At 49.1% G+C, this 24,901-nt stretch overlaps 1 protein-coding gene across 7 annotated transcripts in view; it reads right to left on the reverse strand.

Annotated features, from left to right (window-relative positions):
* Positions 1-698: 698 nt before the first annotated feature.
* Positions 699-24,901, reverse strand: part of sirt3 (sirtuin 3) — a 72,930-nt gene continuing 48,727 nt past the window's right edge. For all 7 annotated transcript variants that reach the window (XM_068046765.1, XM_068046764.1, XM_068046763.1 and 4 more), the window contains 6 exons: positions 14,769-15,001; positions 10,844-10,944; positions 7,413-7,574; positions 4,607-4,819; positions 3,846-3,934; positions 699-1,822 (listed from right to left, as the gene is read on the reverse strand). In XM_068046765.1, coding sequence (XP_067902866.1) covers positions 3,896-3,934; positions 4,607-4,819; positions 7,413-7,574; positions 10,844-10,944; positions 14,769-15,001 — 748 coding nt within the window. In that variant the 3' untranslated portion in view covers positions 699-1,822; positions 3,846-3,895. The remainder of the gene's footprint in view (positions 1,823-3,845; positions 3,935-4,606; positions 4,820-7,412; positions 7,575-10,843; positions 10,945-14,768; positions 15,002-24,901) is intronic.

Genomic DNA, 24,901 nt, shown 5'->3' on the forward strand with positions numbered 1-24,901 from the left:
CTAGCTGGCAGAGGAAATCTTTTTCACACAGTGAGTGGTTAAGGTCTGGAATTCGCTGCCTGAGAACGTGGTGGAGGCAGGTTCAACTGAAGCATTCAAAAGGGAATTAGACAGTTATATGAAAAGGAAGAATGTGCTGGGTTATGGGGAGAAGGCAGTGGAATGGAACTGAGGGAATTGCTCTTTCAGAGAGCCAGTGCAGACACAATGGGCCGGATGGCCTCCTTCTGTGCTGTAACGATTCTGTGATTTAGAAGCTGCTGTTGAAAAAGCCTTGGTGAGTTGCTGCAGTGCATCTTCTAGATGTTACATACTGCTGCCACTGTGCGTCAGTGGTGAAGGGAAGAATGTTTAAGTTGATGGATGGGGTGCCAATCACGCGGACTGCTTTGTCCTGGATGGTGTCGAGGGTTTTAAGTTTTGTTGGAGTTACACCCATCCAGGCAAGTGGAGAGTATTCTATCACACTCCTGACTTGTGCCTTGTAGATGGTGGATAGGCTTTGGGGAGTTAGGAGGTGAGTTACTCGCCACAGGATTCCTAGCCTCTGACCTGCTCTTATAGCCACGGTATTTATGTGGCTACTCCAGTTCAGTCGAAGAGAGCGAGTCGAAGAGACTTAGTAGTTGGCAGGAAAAAAGACAGAGGCGCAAGGGGAGAGCCAACTGTGCAACAGCCCCAACAAACAAATTTCTCTGCAGCACCTGTGGAAGAGCCTGTCACTCCAGAATTGGCCTTTATAGCCACTCCAGGCGCTGCTTCACAAACCACTGACCACCTCCAGGCGCGTAACCATTGTCTCTCGAGATAAGGAGGCCCAAAAGAAAGAACTCCAGTTCAGTTTCTGGTCATTGGTTACCCCCAGAATGTTGATAGTGGGGGATTCAGCAATTGTAATGCCATTGAATTTCAAGGGAAGATGGTTAGATTCTCTCTTGTTGGAGATGGTCATTGCCTGGCACTTGTGTGGTGCGAATGTTACTATCCATTTATCAGCCCAAGCCCGGATATTGTCCAGGTCTTGCTGCATTTCTACACAGACAGCTTCAGTATCTGAGGAGTCGTGAATGGAACTGAACAATGTGCAATCATCAGCGAACATCCCCACTTCTGACCTTATGTTGGAGGGAAGGTCATTGATCAAGCAGCTGAAGATAGTTGGGCCTAGGGCACTACCCTGAGGAACTCCTGCAGTGATGTCCTGGAGCTCCAACAATCACAGCCATCTTCCTTTGCGCTAGGTATGACTCCAGCCAGCGGAGGGTTTTCCCCCTGATTCCCATTGACTCCCGTTTTTCCAGGGCTCCTTGATGCCATACTCATCAAATGTTGCCTTGATGTCAAGGGCAGTCACTCTCACCTCACCTCTGGAGTTCAGCCCTTTTGTCCATGTTTGCACCAAGGCTGTAATGAGGTCAGGAGCTGAATGGCCCTGGCGGAACCCAAACTGAGCGGCACTGAGCAGGTTGTTGCTGAGCAAGTGTCGTGTGATAGCACTGTCGATGACCCTTTCCATTACTTTGCTGATGATTGGGAGGAGACTGATGAGGCAGTAATTGGCCGGATTGGACTTGTCCTGCTTTTTGTGGACAGGACATGCTTGGGCAATTTTCTACATTGCTGGGCAGATGCCAGTGTTGTAACTGTACTGGAAGAGCTTGGCTAGGGGCACAGCAAGTTCTGGAGCTCAGGTCTTCAGTACTATTTCCGGGATGTTTAAGAAGGGTGACAGGACATTACCAGGAAATTACAGAACAGTTAGCTTAACATTGGTGGTAGGAAAACAACGGAATCCCAGCTAAAGGAGAGAATAGAAGAACATCTGCAAAACAAAAATATAATAATGAATAGTCAGCATGAATTTCAAAAGGGAAAATCTTATTTGACCAAGCTTATTGAATTTTTTGAGGAGGTAACAGAGACTGTGGACAATGGTAATGCAGCAGATGAAATTTCTCTGGATTTTCAAAAGGCCTACGATAAGATGCCCCAAAATAGACTAATGAATAAGGTCCGAGAATGCAGAGTCAGGGGACAAGTGCCAGAATGGATTGCTAGCTGGCTTCAAGACAGAAAGCAGAGAGTGGGAGTAAAGGGTAGTTATTCAGAGTGGCAGAAGTTGGGAACTGGTTCCACAAGGATCAGTGCTGGGTCCACTGCTGTTCACAATTTACATCGGGAAATCAAAAACACAATTTCTAAATTTGTGGATTGCACCAAATTGGGAGGGCGGGGAGAGATAGTCAATATTGAGGAGGACTGCAACAAATTACAGGAGGACATTAATAAACAGAATGGGTAGATAATTGGCAAATGAAGTTCAACACAGAGAAATGTGAGGTAGTACATTTTGGTAGAAAGAATAGGGAGGCCACTCATTATTTGGAAGGTGTGAGTCTAGGTAGGGTAGCGGAGTAAAGGCATCTCAGAGTACAAATACACCAATCACTAATAGTTTTGCCACAGGTTAGCAAGGCCATAAAAAGGCAGAGCAAGCACTAGGGTTTATTTCTAAAGGGGTAGAATTGAAAAGTAGGGAAGTTATACTAAACCTATATCGAACCTTGTTTAGACCAAACCTAGAGACTGTGCCCAGTTCTTGTCACATTATTTAAAAAGACAGAGAGGCACTGGAGAGGGTGCAGAGAAGATTTACAAGGATAATACCAGAAATGTGTGGGTATACATATCAGGAAAGGACTGACAGGCTGGGTCTCTTTTCTCTTGAGAAAGGAGAAGCTGAATGGTGACCAAGGGCAGCACAGTGGCACAGTGGTTAGCACCGCAGCCTCACAGCTCCAGGGATCCGGGTTCAATTCTGGGTACTGCCTGTGTGGAGTTTGCAAGTTCTCCCTGTGTCTGCGTGGGTTTCCTCCGGGTGCTCCGGTTTCCTCCCACATGCCAAAGACTTGCAGGTTGATAGGTAAATTGGCCATTATATATTGCCCCTAGTATAGGTAGGTGGTAGGGAAATATAGGGACAGATGGGGATGTGGTAGGAATATGGAATTAGTATAGGATTAGTATAAATGGGTGGTTGATGGTCAGCACAGACTCAGTGGGCCGAAGGGCCTGTTTCAGTGCTGTATCTCTAAATAAATAAAATAAATAGAAGTCTTTAAAATTATGGAAGGTTTTGATCGAGTGGATAGAGAGAGAATGTTTCCACTTGTGGGGAAGAGCAAAACTAGAGACCATCACTATAAGAGTCACCAATAATTCCAATAGGGAATTCAGAAGAAACTACCTAGAGAGTGGTGAGAATGCGGAACTCGCTACCACAGGGAGTGGTTGAGGTGAATAGTATCAATACATTTAAGGGGAAGCTAGACAGGCACATGAGGGAGAAGGGAACAGAGGGTTACGATGATAGATTTAGATGAGGGAAGATGGAAGGAGGCTCGAGTGGAGCATAAACACCAGCATGGATTGATTGGGCTGAATGGCCTGTTTCACTGTTTTTCCTATGTAATCCTAGGTAACAGTATCTGAACTTGCCCCAGTATCAGTATTTACCCCATTAGCTGTTGCCCTCAGCCAATAATTCAGTAGAAAGTCTACTGAAGCCCAAGTGCTCCTGACATAGGAACAGGAGGCCATCCACTCGCTTGGTCTGCTGCAACATTCAATCAGATCACAGTTAATCTGTACCACAACTCCCCCCCAACCACTGTCTTACCTCAATATCCCTTTACCCAGTGGGAGAGGGGCATCAGCGACAGGGTCCATGGCCCCTTACCCCAGTGAGGGAAACCCAATATCAACAAAACCCAAATTGCAGATGTTTTCTGAAAAGTGGTACGGAATTTAAAAATGTCTTGTTTTTCCAAAGTATGATTACTCACTCAAAATAAAAGTTTCAAAATTCCAGGAATATTTTGTTTCAAACATGATGTCAATGAGACTTCGAACGCTCGGTATTTTCCCGATTCAACTGTGGAGAGAAAGGAAAGACTTTAAAGACAATCAGTGCCTGCACCCCATGTCTGTCAACACCCTGTGTCTGTCTGCAACCCATGTCTGTTCATCTGCGCCCCAGGTCTGTCTGTCTGCAGCCCGAGTCTGCATCCAGTGACGGTCTGTGCCCCGTGTCTGTCTGTGCCGTGTCTATCTGCGCCCTGTGTCAGTCTGCGCCCCGTGTCTACCTGAGTGAGTGTGCAGTGGTTGGGGGGAGGACGGGTGGGGGGTCAGACACCTTTCTCTGTCACCCCTGCCGAGCCTCCTGCTCCTCTTACCCTAGTACTGTCTGTGATTGGATAATGGGTCTGTACTGCTGTTCATGATTGGACAATGTGTCTGTACTAATATAAAATAAAACAAGAAATGCTGGAAATACTCAGCAGGTCTGGCAGCATCTGTGGAGAGAGAAGCAGATTTAATGTTTCATGTCAGTGACCCTTCATCAGAACTGGGTCTGTGCCACTGTTTATGATTGGACAATGGGTCTGTACCACTGTCTGTGATTGACCAATGGGTCTGTGCCACTGATTATGATTGGACAATGTATCTTTACTGCTGTGTATGATTGGACAATGGGTCTGTACCAATGTCTGTGATCGGACAATGTGTCTGTAGCAATGTTTATGATTGGACCATGGATCTGTACCTTCTCATGCTCCCTAGTGAGCAGGTTGTTAATTTCCTCGTTCCATCCCAACATCTCGGAAAACCTCTTCACTCCCCCAACAATGTCCCCCAGTTCCACAACATCATTGACCCTCAGCGGATTCCGAGTGACTGATCCCACCAGATCCTGGTTGATGAGGACTCGGGGCACGGATTTCCTCACCATCTCCGATAAACTTGCAAATGGCTCCACCTGAAAGATTCTCATCAGTTTAAGTGATCAGGAAATGCAACCTGCTTCAATTATTAAAATAAAAACAAGAAACGCTGGAAATACTCAGCAGGTCTGGCAGCATCTGTGGATAGAGAAGCAGAGTTAACGTTTCAGGTCAGTGACCCTTCAAAGTTTAGGGTCAGTGTCTGGTCAGTATTGGGTCAGTGTCTGGTCAGTATCAGGTCCGTGTCTGGTCAGTTGTGGGTCAGTTTCTGGCCCATGCCTGGTCAGTGTCTGGTCAGTTTCAGGTCAGTGTCTGGTCTGTATCGGGTCAGGATCAGGTCAGTGTCATGTCAGTGTCTGGTCAGTTTCGGGCCAGTGTTCAGTCAGTTTCAGCCAGTGTCCAGTCAATTTCAGGCCAGTGTCCGGTTCGTGTCTGGTCCATGTCCGGTCAGTGTCTGCTCCATGTCCAGTCTGTGTCTGGTCAGTGGTCGGTCTCGGCTCAGTGTTTGGTCAGTTTCGGATCAGTGTCTGGTCAGTATCTGGTCCATGTCCAGTCAGTGGCTGATCAATTTTGGATCAATGTCTGGTCCATGTCCAGTCAACGCCTGCTCCATGACCGGTCTGCATCCGGTCAGTGGTCAGTGTCCATGTCCGTATCTGGTCAGTGTCTGGTCAATGTCCGCACAGTGTCTGATCCATGTCCGGTCAGTGTCTGGTCAGTTTCGGGTCAGTGTCCAGTCCATGTCTGGTCCGTGTCCCATCAGTGCCTGGTCCATGTCCAGTTACTGTCTGGCCAGTTTTGGGTCAGTGTCTGGTCCATGTTTGTTCAGCGTCTGCTCCATGTCCGATCCGTGTCCGAACAGTGGTCAATTTCGGGTCAGTGTCCAAATCCGTATCTGGTCAGTGTGTGGTCCCTGTCCAGTGAGTGTCTGGTGTGTGTCCGGTCAGACTCTGCTCCCTGTCTGGTCAGTGTCTGCTCCATGTCCAGTCAGTGGTCAGTTTTGGCTCTGTGTCTGGTCAGTTTAGGGTCAGTGTCCAATCCCTGTCAGTTCAGTGTCTGGTCCATGTCCAGTCAGTGTCTGGTCCATGTCCAGTCAGTGTCTGGTGTGTGTCCGTTCAGACTCTGCTCCCTGTCTGGTCAGTGTCTGCTCCATGTCTGGTCTGTGTTTGGTCAGTGGTCAGTTTTGGCTCAGTGTACGGTCAGTTTCGGGTCGGTGTCCAGTCCATGTCTGGTCCGTGTCCTTAAGTGTCAGGTCACTGTCCGGTCAGTATCCAGTCAGTGTCCGATCACTGTCTGCTCCCTGGGGGAGATGGTGGTGTAGTGGTAATGTCACTGGGCTAGTAATCTAGATGCCTTGGCTAATGCCCTGGGGACACAGGTTCAAATCCCACCATGGCAGCTGCTGGAATTTAAATACAGTTAATTAAAATCTGGGATGGAAAGCTAGTCTCAGTAATGGTGCCATGAAACTATTATCGATTGTCATAAAAACCCATGTGGTTCACTAAGGAAGGAAATCTGCTGTCCTTACCTGGTCTGGCCTACATGTGACTCCAGACCCACAGCAATGTGGTTGACTCTTAACTGCCCTCTGAAATGGCCTAGTAGCCACTCAGATGTCATGGGCAATTAGGGATGGGCAACAAATGCTGGCATTGCCAGCGATGCCCACATCCCAAGAACGAATAAAAAAAGTTTCGGGTCAGTATTGGGGCAGTGCCTGGTCCATGTCCGGTCAGTGTCTGCTCCATAGACACCTGTCCGTGTCTAGTCAGTGGTCAGTCTCAGCTCAGTGTCCGGTCAGTTTCAGGTCAGTGACCAGTCCATATCCGGTCAGTGTCCGCTCCATATCCGGTCAGTTTTGGGTCAGTGTTTGCTCCATGTCCAGTCAATGTCTGGTCTGTGTCCGGTCAGTGGTCAGTTTCAGGTCAGTGTCCATGTCCGTATCAGGTCAGTGTCTGGTCAGTTTCTGCTCAGTGTCAGTCAGTTTCAGGTTGGTGTCTGGTCCATGTTCGATCAGCATCTGCTTCGTGTCCAGTCAGTGGTCAGTTTCGGCTCAGTGTCCGGTCAGTTTAGGATTGGTGTCCAGTCCCTGTCTGGTCAGCGGTCAGTTTCGGCTCAGTTTCTGGTCAGTGTTCGGTCAGTTTCCGGTCCCTATCCGCTCAGTGTCTGCTCCATGTCTGGTCAGTGCTCAGTTTCAGCTCAGTGTCCGATCAGTTTTGGGTCTGTATCTGGTCAGTGTCCAGTCAGTGTCTGGTCCGTGTCCAGACAGCGTTTGCTCCATGTCCAGTCTGTGTCTGGTCCCTGTCTGGTCAGTGGTCAGTTTCGGCTCAGTGTCCGATCAGTTTTGGGTCTGTATCTGGTCAGTGTCCAGTCAGTGTCTGGTCCGTGTCCAGACAGCGTTTGCTCCATGTCCAGTCTGTGTCTGGTCCCTGTCTGGTCAGTGGTCAGTTTCGGCTCAGTGTCCGATCAGTTTTGGGTCTGTATCTGGTCAGTGTCCAGTCAGTGTCTGGTCCGTGTCTGGTCCGTGTCCAGACAGCGTTTGCTCCATGTCCAGTCTGTGTCTGGTCCCTGTCTGGTCAGTGGTCAGTTTCGGCTCAGTGTCTGGTCAGTGTTGTGGGGCCTCACCTCGAGTGATGTTCCCAGGATGATAAGCAGGTCTGCGGAAGGGAGGTCGATGAGGTACAGGTGGAACTTTGCTGGCAGTTGTTCCCCGAAAAAGACGATGTCGGGTTTGATTACCCCGGAGCAGGAAGGGCAGCGAGGCACCTTCTTCTGCATGACATCTTCCTGCAATCAAAGCCAGGAGGGTCAACAGAGGGTCAACAGCACATCACGCAGCACAGAACCTTCATCAATTAGGTCAAACTCACCTTACTCCCCCTCCAACCTCACCCCTTCCCCATCACTCCCTCTTCATCCCCTCACATCATGATTCACCCCCTCGCCCCATCAATCCACACCCCCTCGCCCCATCACCCCTCACCCCATCATTCACTCCCTTGCCCCATCACCCCATCATTCACTCCCTTGTCCCATCACCCCATCATTCACTCCCTCGCCCCATGACCCCATCATTCACTCCCTTGCCCCAACACTCCTCACCCCTTCCTCGCTCGCCTCATCACCCCTCACCCCATCATCCCTCTTACCTCATCAACCCCTCCTTCTCATAGCCCTTATCCCTCACCCTCTCCTCCTTCATCCCCTTACCCCATCACCTCTCATCCCCCTCCCCACTCCCCCGTACCCCATTGCCCCTCACCGATAACCCTCTTCACCCGTCATTCTCACCCATTACCTTCCCTCCCCTCATTCTCACTGTCCTACCCCCACCCCATCCACCTCCTCCTCATTTTGCCCTTGCCCCATCGCCCCTCACCTCCCACCTGCTAACCCTCTCCCCTTCCCTATATTCCCTCCCTCCCTCACCTTCTCCCCTCACTCAAATTGCCCCATCCCCGCTAACATCCTCCCCTCTCTCCTCGCTCATTCTTCCTCTCCCTCCCCTCATTCTCTCCTCTTCTCCGCCCTCACTTTCCTCCGTCCGATGCTGAGCTCCCTTTTCCCCAGTCCCTGGACCCTGGGAGATTTTTTTTTATTCTTTCATGGGATGTGAGCGTTGCTGGCAAAGCCAGCATTTGTTGCCCATCCATAATTGCCCTTGAACTGAGTGTCTTGCAAGGCCATTCCACACGGCAGTTAAGAGTCAACCACATTGCTATAGGTCACATGTAGGCCAGACCAGGTAAGGACAGCAGATTTCCTTCCCTAAAGGATATTAGTGAACCAGATGGGTTTTTACAACAATTGATGATAGTAATGATGCCATGAAACTGAGTTTTCTATTCCAGATTTATATTAATTAATTCCATATCTTCCGAAAAATTGGATTCAATGGGAATTGGGGCGGACAACTCTCCGCTGGTTGCAGTCATACCGAGCACAAAGGAAGATGGTTGTGGTCAATCATCTCAACCCCAGGACATCACTGCAGGAGTTCCCCAGGGTAGTGTGTCCTAGGCCCAACCATCTTCAGCTGCTTCATCAATGACCTTCCGTCCAACATAAGATCAGAAGTGGGGATGTTAACTGATGATTGTACAATGTTCAGCACCATTCGCGACTCCTCAGATACTGAAGCAGCCCGTGTCCATATGCAGCAAGACCTGGACAACATTCAGGCTTGGGCTGATAAGTGGCAAGTAACAATCGTGCCACACAAATGCCAGGCAATGACCATCTCCAACAAGAGAGAATCTAACCATCTCCCCTTGACATTCAATGGCATTACCATCGCTGAATCCCCCACTGGGGGTTACCACTGACCAGAAACTGAACTGGATCAACCATATAAATACCGTGGCTACAACAGCAGGTCAGAGGTTTGGAATCCTGTGGTGAGTAACTCATCACCTGACTCCCCAAAGCCTGTCCACCATCTACAAGGCACAAGTCAGGAGTGTGATGGAATACTCTCAACTTGCCTCGATGGGTGCAGCTCCAACAACACTCAAGAGGCTCGACACCATCCAGGACAAAGCAGCCCGCTTGATTGGCACCCGATCCACTACCTTCAACATCCACTCCCATCACCACCGACGCACAGTGGCAGCAGTGTGTACTATCTACAAGATGCACTGCAGCAACGCACCAAGGCTCCTTAGACAGCACCTTCCAAACCCACGACCTCTACCAACTAGAAGGACAAGGGCAGCAAATATATGGGAACACCACCACCTGCAAGTTCCCCTCCAAGCCACACACCATCCTGACTTGAAACTATATTGCCATTCCTTCACTGTCACTGGGTCAAAATCCTGGAACTCCCTTCCTAACAGCACTGTGGGTGTACCTACCCCACATGGACTGCAGTGGTTCAAGAAGGCAGCTCACCACCACCTTCTCAAGGGCAATTAGGGATGGGCAATAAATGCTGGCCTAGCCAGCGATGCCCACATCCCAGGAACGAGAGAAACCTGGGGGAGAAACAAATGACGCAGCCTTTTCACAACTGGCAAAGGTCAATGCGGAGTGTGTTCAGGGAGTTTATCGGAGTAATCAGAGGGTAGCTGAGCCTCGCACTGCTTGAGACACTGGCCTGGGACTGAGAATCAGACACTGATTTATGAAATAAGCTTCTCTGGGGTCCAGGGTCAGTAATCGGAGTTCTAGGATCGGGTTAAGGTTCTGGGGATCAGGGTTGAGGGTCAGTTTCAGTGTCTGGGGTCGGGAATTGGGTTGAATGTTTGGTGGTTGGGGGTCGAGGGTCAGTCTCAGTGTCTGGGGCCAGGCTCAGTGCCCGAAGGTCAGGGGTTGGGCTCAGTGCCTGAGGGTCAGGGGTTGGGCTCAGTTTCCAAGGGTTGGGTGTCGGGGATTAGGTTCAGTGTCTGGGGTCGGGGGTCGCGGGTCAGTGTCCGAGGGTTCAGGGTCAGCTTCAATGTCAAGATCGGGGGTCAAGGGTCAGTCTCAGTGTCCAGTGGTCGGGCTCAGCATCCGGGGTCGGTGGTCGGGATCAGCGTCCTGGGTCGGGGGTTGGGCTCAGTGTCCGGGGGTTGGGAGTCGAGCTCAGTGTCTGGGAGTTGGGGTTCGGGCTCAGTGTCCGGGGGTTGGGAGTCGATCACAGTGTCTGGGGGTTGGGGTTCGGGCTCAGTGTCTGAGGGTCAGGGGTCGGGCTCAGTGTCAAGGGATCGGGGGTTGGGTTCAATGTCCGCGGGTCGGGTGTTGGGGTAGGCTTGCAGTTCGGGGACAGTGTCTGGGGGTCAGGAGTCGGCTCAGAGTCAGGGGGTCGGGGGTCAGGCTGAGTGTCTGGGGGTCAGGAGTCGGCTCAGAGTCTGGGGGTCGGGGGTCAGGCTCAGTGTCCGGGGGTCGGGGGTTGGAGTCGGCCCGAGGATTGGGCTCAGCGTCTGGGGGTCAGGCTCAGTGTCTGGGGGTCGGGCTCAATGTCCGGGGGTCCGGCTCAATGTCTGGGGGTCGGGGGTTGGGGTCGGCTCGGGGATTGGGCTCAGTGTCTGGGGGTCGGTGGTCGGCTCAGTATTGTCTAGCTGCCTCTCTCTTACCCGCAGCTGTTCCCAGGAGAAGGTCTCCAGGCAGACAGTGCATGTCGCTGTGGCGAATGTTCCGTGAGCTTCCACCAGTTTCTCAGGCGGGATTCCGGCCACTGAAACAAATAGTGAGAGAGCGGTCAGTGGCTGGACAATAAGAAGCAACAACGCTCTCCCCCCACACTTACTATAGCTGTTGACACACATGGTCACGGGTTCCTCTGATTTCGACTGACCCCTGAGAACCCACTCAAATAACCATCTGTATGAGACAAGGCAGGAGGCTATTTGACTGTGAGGGGCATCGCAACAAAATTACTTTTCTCACAGCATATCCAAATGCAAACAGCAACTCTATGGACAGACTGTAGTGGTCATTAGGGATTGTACGGACAGTGGTCAGCATGGACACTAAAGACAGTGGTCAGCAGATGCTCTACGGACAGTGGTCAGCAGGGACAGTATGGACAGTGGTCAGTAGGGATGCACGGACAGTGGTCAGCAGAGATTGTAAGAACAGTGGTCAGTAGGGACTCTACGGACAGTGGTCAGCAGGGACTGTACAGACAGTGGTTGGCTGGCACTATACAGACAGTGGTCAGCGGGGACTGTATGGACAGTGGTCAGCAGAGACTTTACAGGCAATGGTCAGCAGTGACACTGAAGACAGTGGTCAGCAGAGATGGTAAGAACAGTGGTCAGCAGGGACTCTACGGACAGTGGTTGGCAGGGACTGTACAGGTAGTAGTCAGCAGGGACTGTACAGAGAGTGGTCAGCTGGGATGCTACGGCCAGTGGTCAACAGGGACAACAAAAACAGTGGTCAGCTGGTGATCAAAGGACTGTGGTGTGTAGGGTCTGTATGGACAGTGGTCAGCAGGGACACTAAAAACAGTGGTCAGCAGGGATTGTATTGACAGTGGTCAGCAGGGACTTTATGGACAGTGGTCAGCAGGGACTGATCAAAGGACTGTGGTGTGTAGGGACTGTACGGACAGTGGTCAGCAGGAACTGTACAGACAGTGATCAGCAGGGACACTAAAGTCAGTGGTCAGAAGGGACTGTATGGACAGTGGTCAGCAGAGACTGTAGGGACAGTTATCAGTAAGGCCTGTACAGACAGTGGTCAGCAGGGTCTGTATGGACAGTGGTCAGCAGGGACACTAAAAACAGTGGTCAGCAGGGACTGTATTGACAGTGGTCAGCAGGGACTGATCAAAGGACTGTGGTGTGTAGGGACTGTACGGACAGTGATCAGCAGGGACACTAAAGTCAGTGGTCAGAAGGGACTGTATGGACAGTGGTCAGCAGGGACTGTAGGGACAGTTATCAGTAAGGCCTGTACAGACAGTGGTCAGCAGGGTCTGTATGGACAGTATTCAGCAGGGACTGTATGGACAGTGGTCAGCAGGGACTGTATGGACAGTGGTCAGCGGAGTCTGTACGGACAGTATTCAGCAGGGTCTGTATGGACAGTGGTCAGCAGGGACACTAAAAAAAGTGGTCAGCAGGGACTGTACAGACAGTATTCAGCAGGGACTGTATGGACAGTGGTCAGCAGGGACTGTATGGACAGTGGTCAGCGGAGTCTGTACGGACAGTATTCAGCAGGGTCTGTATGGACAGTGGTCAGCAGGGACACTAAAAAAAGTGGTCAGCAGGGACTGTACAGACAGTATTCAGCAGGGACTGTATGGACAGTGGTCAGCAGGGACTGTATGGACAGTGGTCAGCGGAGTCTGTACGGACAGTGGTCAGCAGGGTCTGTATGGACAGTGGTCAGCAGGGACACTAAAAAAAGTGGTCAGCAGGGACTGTACAGACAGTGGTCAGCAGAGTCTGTACGGACAGTATTCAGCAGGGACTGTACGGACAGCGGTCAGCAGGGTCTGTATGGACAGTGGTCAGCAGAGTCTGTACGGACAGTATTCAGCAGGGTCTGTATGGACAGTGGTCAGCAGGGACACTAAAAAAAGTGGTCAGCAGAGTCTGTACGGACAGTATTCAGCAGGGACTGTACGGACAGTGATCAGCAGGGTCTGTATGGACAGTGGTCAGCAGGGACACTAAAAAAAGTGGTCAGCAGGGACTGTACAGACAGTGGTCAGCAGAGTCTGTACGGACAGTATTCAGCAGGGACTGTATGGACAGTGGTCAGCAGGGACTGTATGGACAGTATTCAGCAGGGACTGTATGGACAGTGGTCAGCAGGGACTGTATGGACAGTGGTCAGCGGAGTCTGTACGGACAGTATTCAGCAGGGTCTGTATGGACAATGGTCAGCAGAGTCTGTACGGACAGTATTCAGCAGGGACTGTACGGACAACGGTAGGCAGGGATTGTAGGGGCAGTGGTCAGTAAGGGGTTTACGGACAGTGGTCAGCAGATGCTCTATAGACAGTGGTTAGTTGGGACTCTGCAGACAGTGATCAGCAGGGACTGTATTGACAATGGTCAAGAGCGACTGTACGGACAGTGGTCAGCAGGGTCTGTATGAACACTGGTCATCAGAGACACTAAAACACAGGTCAGCAGGGACATTACTGACAGCGGTCAGCAGGGATGATATGGACAGTTATCAGTAAGGACTGTACAGACAGTGGTCAGCAGGGACTCTACAGACAGTGGTCAGCAGGACTGTACAGACAGTGGTCAGCAGGGACTCTACAGACAGTGGTATGTAGGGACTCTAGGGAAGTGGTCAGCAGGGATGGTATGGACAGTTATCAGTAAGGACTGTACAGACAGTGGTCAGCAGGGACTCTACAGACAGTTATCAGTAAGGACTGTACAGACAGTGGTCAGCAGGACTGTACAGACGGTGGTCAGCAGAGACTCTACAGACAGTGGTCAGCAGGGGCACTAAAGACAGTAGTCAGCAGAGGCTCTAAGGACAGTGGTCAGCAGGGACTGTACAGACAGTGGTCAGCAGGGACTGTATGGACAGTGGTCAGCAGAGACTTTACAGACAATGGTCAGCAGTGACACTGAAGACAGCGGTCAGCAGGGACTGTACGGACAGTGGTTGGCAGGGACTGTACGGGCAATGATCAGTAAGGGGTTTACAGAGTGGTCCGCAGAGACTTTACGGACAATGGTCAGCAATGACACTGAAGACAGCGGTCAACAGGGACTGTACGGACAGTGGTCAGTAGGGATGTACGGACAGTGGTCAGCAGGGATGGCAAGAACAGTGGTCAGCAGGGACTCTACTGACACTGGTCATCAGATTCAATTGTAACTTTCAATAGAGAATTGAACAAATTTTTGAAGCAGCGAAATCTGTATGGCTATGCTGAAAAAACAGGGGTGTGCAACTCATTGCATAGCTCTTCCAAAGAACTAGTACAGGCAGGATGGGCCACATGGCCTTCTTCAGTGCTGTATGTTTATAATTCATAGAACCAGCACACAAGGAGGAGAACTCAATCAAACTCAAAAATCATTGCTTGCTCCCTCATTAGGAGCTTGTAGCTTTCAACATGGAGCTCACCCACACTGTCCTGCACTGTCTAAATGTGGGAAAAGGAGGCCATTCAGCCCCTCGAGCCGGTTACACAGGAACAGGAGGAGGCCATTCAGCCCCTCGAGCCTGTTACACAGGAACAGGAGGAGGCCATTCAGCCCCTCGAACCTGTTACACAGGAACAGGAGGAGGCCATTCAGCCCCTCGAACCTTACATAGGAACAGGAGGCCATTCAGCCCCTCGAACCTATTACACTGGAATAGGAAGAGTCCATTCAGCCCATCATAGCTCCATACTCTGTGATTCCTTTATCTTTCCATCAATCTCCGTCTTGAAAGCTCAAATTGCACCAGCATCCATGGCCTTTCAGATGGCAGATCCTCGTTTACACCCCTTTGAAAAAGTGCTTCCTGATTTCCATGCTAAATCCCCGAGCTCTTTTTCCTTATTATCCCACACTTGAAGTTGCTTACTACGTTCTAGACCATCGATGTTCTGAGTGTACATTCGCAGCAGTAACTCTTTCTGGTGTAAAAGTCTGACGAAATAGTGTGCGCAGTTGGGTTTGCAGTGTCCAGGGTACAGCTGCTTGGCCAGAGCAAAGAAAGGCTTCGGATTGTGGGAAAAGTAATTGATTTCAAAGATAGCTTCTGGGTATGGGATGTCGTACTGCTGTAGATTATCATACAGCCCACTGCCCGGTGACCTGAATAGGAAACAACCGAAATGAATACTGAACAGTTAAATAGCTCCAAGCAACAGCTACTGGCATCATTTACAGAGGACTTGCCACTTTATCGATCTAGTTAGGATGTCACATCAACAAATCAGAACACAACAATCTTAAACAAACATCCAAATCCTGTGAGAAAGCCAGTCATTGCTGTTCTTCTTTCTAACCCGGAGACAATGTACAACAAATGCAAGAAGGCAAGTGGCTGCTGTTTTTGAAGATGACAATAATTGGTTCAAATTGAACTCAGAACCTTTTTTTGGACAAATCCCCTGCAGGGAAACCTGAGCAGGTGAGTCCTGCATTCATGATCCTGAGGGTCAGAAACTCAGGCTGGAATGTAACGGTGAGGTGGTGGCGATGGAAAGTTGGGGGCAAGCCTGCGTCCACCGGCCCCGGAAAGCATAACACTATTCTGCGTGTCTCAGGTAGTTTCTGTCCCTTTGAGGGACAAAGTCCCGCCTCCAAGCGTTGCCGGTCAATCAGAGGGCTGGCAGCTCGCCAGTCCCAGCAGTGTAAGCAGGTCTGCAGGAGGCCCTGGACCCATCCAGCAATGGAGGCCCCGGAGTGCAGGTAACTGGGGTCAGGGATCACCGGGGCCAATCAGCCAGGCCCTGGCGAGGGGGAGGAGGGGTTTGATCACGAGGGTGAGGGCGATTTCCAGCAGTACTGGCCCGATCAGGAGGGTCCCCTCCCAGCCCATAAGGCGGCCACCGTGTTTTATTGGGCAGACTCCCCAGGTGGCAAAGTGCCTATAGGTAACAGGCACGGCACTCCCCCACCACCCCACCCAATTTTACACTGCCCACCCCACCTCCACACCCGCTCCCAGCTGAAGGGGAGGGAGGAGGGGGAGTGTAAAGTTACGAACTCGGTCATTCTTCACAGGGATGAACGTGTCGGGATAACCTCAGGGCACCAATAGAGGGCAGCATTTGACCATCTTCGGGCCAAGACCAATGAAAGTAGAGACAGAAATAAAAACAAGAAATGATGGAACCACTCAGCAGGTCTGGCAGCATCTGTGGAAAGAGAAGCAGAGTTAACGTTTCGGGTCAGTGACCCTTCTTCGGAACTAGCAAATATTAAAAATGTCACAGGTTATAAGCAAGTGTGGTGGGGGTGGGGCAAGAGATAACAAAGGAGAAGGTGCAGATTGGACAAGGCCACCTATTCTGTACTAATGCTTTGTCTTTCAACACACCATTAACATATTGTTTGCCTTTGTTCCATGACCTTTTGGTGCTGTAGGAAGGGAGTTCCAAGATTTTGACCCAGTGACAATGAAGGAATGGCGATATAGTTCCAAGTCAGGATGGTGTGTGACTTGGAGGGGAACTTGCAGGTGGTGGGTGAGATCAGAATTACTGGGAGAGACCAGAATTACCGGGACTACCAAACATTCACCGAAAGCCAAACACTACATCACGGATGTGAGAGAAACAACATTCCCTTCAGTTATATAAAAGCAAAATACATCGGTTGCCGCAAATCTATATTAAAAACAGAAAATGCTGGAAACAATCAGCAGGTCAGGCAGTATTGGTGGAGAGAGAAGCAGAGTTAATGTTTCAGGTCTGTGACCTTTCATCAGAACTGGCAAAGGTTAGAAAGGTAGTAGGGTTTCAGCATGTGAAAAGAAGCAGGGGGGAACAAAAGGGAAGGTGTATTATAGGGCAGAGGGCTGCAAAGATTAAAGACAAAGATGTCATGGAATAAAATAAAATGAAGTGCTAAATAGTTGTAGTAAAGGACAAAGCATCTGCCCAGAGAGTGTTAATGGCAAAATAATGAACAGCCCTGCCCGAAAACAAAAACATGAAAAGCAAATTTAAGACAGGCACACGGTTAAAGAATAAATAAAATTAAATAAATATATTAATAAATAATGGGGCTCATCGTCTGAAGTTGTTGAACTCAATGTTGAGTCCAGAGGGCTGTAGAGTGCCTAAACAGAAGATGAGGTGCTGCTCCTCAAGCTTGTGTTGATGTTCACCAGAACACTGCAGCAGGTCCAGGACAGAAATGTTGGTGTGACAGCAGGGTGGTGAATTAAAATGGCAAGCAACCAGATGCTCGGGGTCACGCTTGTGGACCGAGCGGAGGTGTTCCGCAAAGCGGTCACCCAGTCTGCGTTTGGTCTCCCCAATGCAATCACTGCTTCACCTGAAAGGAGTGTTTGGTGCCTTGGATGGTCAGGAGAGAGGAGGTAAAAGGGCAGGTATTACACCTCCTGCAATTTCATGGGAAGGTGCCGTGGGAAGGGGACGAGGTGTCGGGGGTGATGGGATACATCTCATCTGGGACTGGGGATTTATCCACTTTTAAGCCCACGAAAACCACTAATACCTCCTCCCTTTCAATGCTAATATGTTCAAGTATATCACAATCCTCCTCCCTGATCTCTACACCTACATCGTCCTTCTCCACAGTGAACACAGATGAAAAGTAATCATTTAAAACCTCACCTACGTCCTCTGGCTCCACACACAAATTGCCACTTTGGTCCCTAATGGGCCACACTCTTTTCCTAGTTACCCTCATGCTCTTAATATACTTATAAAATGCCTTAGAATTTTCCTTTATTTTGCCCGCCAGTGTTTTTTCATGTCCCCTCTTCGCTCACCTAATTACTTTTTAAGTACACCCCTACACTTTCTATACTCCTCTAGGCCTTCAATGTTTTCAGCCCTCTGAATCTGCCATAAGCCTCCTTTTTTACTTTATCCAATCCACAATATCCCTCGACATCCAGGGTTCCCTGGACTTGTATACCAGCCTGTTATGTGAGGCAAGGGAGAAGATTGCAGGGGCTCTGACACAAATTTTCAAATCCTCTCTGGCCACAGGAGAGGTACCGGAGGACTGGAAGACAGCAAATGTGGTACCATTATTCAAGAAGGGTAGCAGGGATAAACCAGGTAATTACAGGCCGGTGAGTCTAACACCAGTGGTAGAGAAACTATTGGAAAAAATGTTGAGGGATAGGGTTAATCTCCACTTGGAGAGGCAGGGATTAATCAAGGATAGTCAGCATGGCTTTGCCGGGGGAGATCATGTCTAACAAATTTGATTGAATTTTTCAAGGAGGTGACCAGATGTGTAGATGAGGGTAAAGCAGTTGATGTAGTCAACATGCACTTCAGTAAGGCATGGGAGATTGGTCAAGAAGGGAAGATATCTTTGGCCTCCTTATCTCGAGAGACAATGGGTAAGCGCCTGGAGGTGGTCAGTGGTGTGTGGAGCAGCGCCTGGAGTGGCTATAAAGGCCAATTCTAGAGAAGGTAAGAGCCCATGGGAACCAGGGCAATTTGGCAAATTGGATCCAAAATTGGCTTAGTGGCAGGAGGCAGAGGGTTTTTGCGAGTGGAAGCCTGTGACCAGTGGCGTACCGCAGGGATTGGTGCTGGGACCCTTGCTGTTTGTAGTGTACATTAATAATTTGGACGTGAATATAAAAGGTACGATCAGTAAGTTCTCGGATGACACAAAAATTGGTAGTGTCATAAATAGTGAGGAGGAAAGCCTTAGATTACAGGACGATATAGATGGGCTGGTAAGATGGGCGCAGCAGTGGCAAACGGAATTTAATCCTGAGAAGTGTGAGGTGATGCATTTTGGGAGGTCTAACAAGGCAAGGGAATATACAATGGATGGTAGGACCCCAGGAAGTACAGAGGGTCAGAGGGACCTTGGTGTATTTGTCCGTAGATCACTGAAGGCAGCAGCACAGGTAGATAAGGTGGTTAGGAAGGCATATGGGATACTTGCCTTTATTAGCTGAGGCACAGACCATAAGAGCAGGGAGGTTATGATGGAGCTGTATAAAACACTAGTTAGGCTACAGCTGCAGTACTGTGTCCAGTTCTGGTCGCCACACTATAGGAAGGATGTGATTGCACAGAAGAGATTGCACTTAGCGGAGGTGTCAATAATCAGGGGGCATAAATTTAAGGTTAAGGGGCAGGTCGTTTAGAGGAAAACATTTTTCACCCAGAGGGTGGTTGGAATCTGGAACACACAGCCTGAAGGGGTGGTAGAGGCAGGAACCCTCACAACATTTAAGAAGTATTTAGATGAGCACTTGAAATGCCATAGCATACAAGGCTACGGGCCAAGTGCTGAAAAATGGTTTTCGAATAGATAGGTGCTTGATGGCCGGCTCGGACATAATGGGCCGAAGGGCCTCTTTCTGTGGTGTATAACTCTATAACTCGACCCGCTCCATGACATCCTTGACGCTAGCACCAGGGAGTCAACTTACCATTCTGGAGTCACGTTTGCAGCCACAGAAACACCTACCTGTACCCCTTACATAGAAACATAGAAACTAGGAGCAGGAGTTGGCCATTCAGCCCTTCCAGCCTGCTTCGCCATTCATCATGATCATGGCTGATCATCCAACTCAGTAACCTGTTTCCGCTTTCCCCCCATATCCTTTGATCCCTTTAGACCCAAGAGCTATATCTAATTCCTTCTTGAGAACAAACAATGTTTTGGCCTCAACTGCTTTCTGTGGTAGCGAATTCCACAGGCTCATCACTCTCTGGGTGAAGAAATTTCTCCTCACCTCAGTCCTGAAATGTTTACCCCGTATCCTTAGACTATGTATCCTTAGACCACCATCTGGACTCCCCCACCATCGGGAACATCCTTCCTGCATCTACCCTGTCAAGTCCTGTTAGAATTTTATAGGTTTCTATGAGATCCCCCCTCACTCTTCTGAACTCCAGCGAATATAATCCTAGCCGACTCAATCTCTTCTCATATGTCAGTCCTGCCATCCCAGGAATCAGTCTGGTAAACCTTCGCTGCACTCCCTCTATAGCAAGAACATCCTTCCTCAGATAAGGAGACCAAAACTGCACACAATATTCCAGGTGTGGCCTCACCAAGGCCCTGTATAATTGCAGCAAGACATCCCTGCTCCTGTACTCGAATCCTTTTGCTATGAAGGCCAACATACCATTTGCCTTTTTTACCGCCTGTTGCACCTGCATGCTTACCTTCAGCGACTGGTGTACGAGAATGCCCAGGTCTCGCTGCATATTCCCCTCTCTCAGTTCACAGCCGTTCAGATAATAATCTGCCTTCCTGTTTTTGCTACCAAAGTGGATAACCTCACATTTATCCACGTTATACTGCATCTGCCATGCATTTGCCCACTCACTCAACTTGTCCAAATCACCCTGAAGCCTTTCTGCATCCTCCTCACAACTCACCCTCCCAACCAGTTTTGTGTCATCTGCAAATTTGGAGATATTACATTTAGTTCCCTCATCTAAATCATTAATGTATATTGTGAATAGCTGGGGTCTTAGCACCGATCCCTGCGGTACCCCACTAGTCACTGCCTGCCATTCAGAAAAAGACCCATTATCTCTACAGTCAGTTTTTATGTTCCCCGCAAGCTTGCCCTCGTACTCTATTTTCCCCTTCTTAATCAATCCCTTGGTCCTCCTTTGCTCAATTTTAAACTGCTCCCAATCCTCAGGTCTGTTGTTTTTCCAGGCAAATTTATATGCCTCTTCCTTGGATCTAATGCTATCTCTAATTTCCCTTATAAACCATGGTTTGGCTACCTTTCCTATTTTACTTTTGTGCCAGACAGGGATAAACAATTGTTGCAGTTCATCCATGCGCCCTTTAAATGTTTGCCATTTAAGAGCCTCATACCTTCATAGTTTACTAAGATTCAGGACCCTTGTCTCAGAATTAACTACGTCACTCTCCATCTTGATGAAGAATTCTATCATATTATGGTCGCTCATCCCCAAGGGGTCTCGCACCACTAGATTGTCAATTATTCCTCTCTCATTACACAATACCCAGTCTAGGATGGCCTGTTCTCTAGTTGGTATTGGTCCAGAAAACCATCCCGTGTACACTTCAAGAATTCCTCCTCTACGGTATTGTGACTAATTTGATTTGCCCAATCTATAACCAGATTAAATTCACCCATAATTACAGATGTTCCTTTATCGCATGCGTCTCTAATTTCCTGTTTAATGCCATTCCCAACATCACCACTACAGTTTGGGGGTCTATATACAACCCCCACTCACGTTTTTTGCCCCTTGGTGTTTCTCAGCTCTGTCCAGATTCCACATTGTCAGAGCTAATATCTTTCCTCACTATTTGCGTTCATTTCCTCTTTAACCAGCAATGCAACTCCACTGCCTTTTGCTTTTTGTCTGTCCTTCCTAAATACTGAATAACACTGGATGTTCATTTCCCATCCCTAGTCACCCTGCAGCCATGTCTCCGTAATCCCAACTATATCATACCCGTTTACATCTATTTGCGCGATTAATTCATCCACTTTATTGCGAATGCTCCGCGCGTTAAGGCACAAAGCCTCAAGGCTGGTCTTTTTAACATTTCTTGTCCCCTTCCCACCATTTTTCACTGTGGCCCTGTTTGATTCTGGCCCTTGATTTCTCTGCCTATTACTTTTCTTACTCCCCTTACTGTCTTTTGTTCTTGTCTTTGATCCCCCCCTTCCTCTGACTCCTTACGAAGGTTCCCATCCTCCTGCCATTTTAGTTTAAACCCTCGCCAACCACTCTAACAAATACTCCCCCTAGGACATCAGTCCCGGTCCTGACCTGGTGTAATCCATTCAGTTTGTACTGGTCCCACCTCCCCCAGAACCAGTCCCAATGTCCCAGGAATCTAAAACCCTCCCCCTCACACCATCTCTTCAGCCACGTATTCATCCGATATATCCTGCTGTTTCTACTCTGACTAGCACGTGGCACTGGTAGTAATCCTGAGATCACTACCTTTGAGGTCCTACTTTTCAACTTACTTCCTAGCTCCCTATATTTTGCTTTTAGGACCTCATCCTTTTTTTTACCTATGTCGTTTGTACCAATGTGTACCACGACCACTGGCTGTTCACCCTCACCCTTCAGAATGCTCTGTAACCGCTCTGAGACATCCTCGACCCTAGCACCAGGCAGGCAACATACCATCCTGGAGTCTCTTTTGCGGCCACAGAAACGCCTATCTATTACGATTGAATCCCCTAACACTATAGCTCTCTCACTCTTTTTCCTTCCCTCCTGTGCAGCTGAGCCACCCATAGTGCCACAGACTTGGCTCTTGCTGCTTTCCCCTGAGAAGCTATCTCCCCCAACAGTATCCAAAGCAGAAAATCTGTTAGAGAGGGAGATGGAGCCAGGAGACTCCTGCACTGCCTGCCTAGTTCTTCTGCTCTGCCTGGTGGTCACCATTCCCTTTCTGCCTGAGCAGACTTTACCTGCGGTGTGACCACCTCCCTGTACGTGCTATCCACGATGAGCTCAGCCTCGTGGATGCTCCACAGTGTTCCCAGCCGTCGCTCCAGATCCGAAACATGGATTTTGAGTAGCTGCAGCTGGACACACTTCCTGCACGTGTTCGCCCTGGACACTGGAAGTGTCCCTGACTTCCCACATTGCACAGGAGGAGCTGCCCGCTGAGCTGCCCTGCCATGACTTACCCTTAATTTACTACCTTAAATTACTCCAAAATTAGAGATTATTTACACTAGGGACCTTGATTCCTGTGGGGACAGATCAAAAGTAAGCTAACCAACTAACAAACTAACTGTGGAGCTGTGGAGCCAATTTATAAAAAATAACAAGCAGAAGCTAACAGGACAGCTGCAGATAGCTTAATAGTAGCCTATTGTTTAATAATCAGCCTAACAGTTCAAGGAGGGGGGATGTGAAACTACTGAAATAAAATGCAAAAATAAAATGCTGGGACGAATGAACCAATCATGCACTGATAACAGAAGTCTGCAAACCACTCAGAAACAAGGGGGGGGGTCACTATTTTGTTTGAATAACTATAAGTAAGGTTTGCTGTAGTGAGCACATCTTCTTTTGTTTTGTTCTTTTGCATGTTCTTTTGTTTTGCTTTTTGTTCTTTTTGTATCCTTGTAATGTAACAATCACGGACTGCAGTAAAGTTTCTAAAAGTTACGGTCGGACTTAGTCTCTCTTTGTAACTGATGGGATCCAACAACTTGGCGTAGTCGGCAGGATCGCTGGAGGATAAAGACCGAAGCCCTGGACATCGGACCTATATCGGCCCCCGGAGGTAAGGACTCCTCTTTACTTAAAAAGTCCTCGGCCGTTGTCTAGTTTCGTTACTCCACCACGCGATCCCGAACTCTTCCGAAGCTCGAGACCCCCTTTATAGACGTCTAAATTTGCGGTGTTCAATGGTAATACACCAGCCCGGCTGAAAAGCTCCACGGCACCTGTATAAGAAGCCCCACGCTTGAGACCCCTTCCCCCACACAAAATTGGTACAATGACTGACGAAGGTAACCGACAGTTGCCAACCACCGTAAAAGGTGGGCAGGCCCCGCCAGACGTTTCTGAAGATGAAATTCTTCGGCAGTTAAAAGGATATACAGAGCAACAGTTTAATTTGGCTAAAACCTGTACTGAAATTGAACAGAAATACGGTGTCTCCAAGGGACAGTGGTCCCTGGAAAATATAAAGAGAGCTTGGGGAAAAACAACTCGTTTAAAGGATAAAGAACGGACCCAATGGTCCTTAGCCGTAATGGGCCAGATCTGACAGCGTAATGAAATTATCCAACAAGCTCAACTGTCTCAACGCGACCGCAACCTGACTAATGTGAAGGACCAACTGAAGGCGGTTTGCGAATAACTAAGAAAGGAAAAGCTTAAATTAGAAAAATTAGACACTGAAAAACAATCTGAAAAGGAAAGGCTGGAGACTGAAATTAAAGAACTTAAAAAACAATTACAAGACAGACATGTGACTCAACCGAAGCGACCAGGACCGCCCTGCGGACTCCGCCCACCACAACCGTCTCGCCTGTACCCGAATCTGGAGTCGTTACTAAAAGAACTATGAAAAACGCAACGGCGTGAAGCCGGTATAGAGGAAGCTGAGTCCTCCAGCGAAGAAAGTGATACTGATGATTTATTTAGAGATACAGGCCCTTCGGCCCACCGAGTCTGTGCCGACCAACAACCACCCATTTATACTAACCCTACAGTGATCCCATATTCCCTACCATCTACCTACACTAGGGGCAATTTACAATGGCCAATTTACATATCACCTGCAAGTCTCATGCTGTGGGACAAAACCGGCGAAAACCCACGCGGTCACAGGGAGAACTTGCAAACTCCGCACAGGCAGTACCCAGAATTGAACCCGGGTTCCTGGAGCTGTGAGGCTGATGATGAGTTTCCTTTTGCGCGGCTCGCCCCCCCCTTAAACAGAAATGCGTTAAGGTCAAGCAGGAAAAGACGACTACAGACGGTAACGAGGTGATCACGTTTGAGCACAACACTTATTGGATGCATGTCCCGGCGGATCCTGAGAAAATTGAGAAATGGTCCAAAGAATTGCCTGACCCGAAAAAGGGGGGCCAGAAGACGTGGGAACAGTTGGAATGTCTGAAGGGAATTTACCACCTCCACCCATGGAACGGGGTACAGATTTTGACTGTGATGGTGCCCGGGCGAGCGGGGCGAAGACTGAACAGAGAGGTCCAAACTGCTTTGTCGAGGACGAGCAACAACTAGATGCCGGATGGGCCGCGATTAGTCAGTGGCTGTGAATGTTCTGTCCCGCAAAGACAGATTAGAATAAAATTACAGCCTGTCAGCAAAAAGGTACCGAAGAGGTGCGGGAGTATGAAGAGAGGTTTAGATCTGTTTGGCTGGAACACTCGGGGATAACGGATATTGCCTCAGAGGATCTGGACGATACCCGTTTTGTGCCTTTGAAGTCTGCCTTTGTTGCGGGGCTAAAACCAGAATTATCCAAGATACTGAAGGTAACCCTACCAGGAGTAACCCATGCGCAGGGATGGGGAAGGGGATGGCAAGCATA

Source organism: Heterodontus francisci, chromosome 14 (assembly GCF_036365525.1).
Source record: "Heterodontus francisci isolate sHetFra1 chromosome 14, sHetFra1.hap1, whole genome shotgun sequence".
NCBI classification, from domain to species: domain Eukaryota; kingdom Metazoa; phylum Chordata; class Chondrichthyes; order Heterodontiformes; family Heterodontidae; genus Heterodontus; species Heterodontus francisci.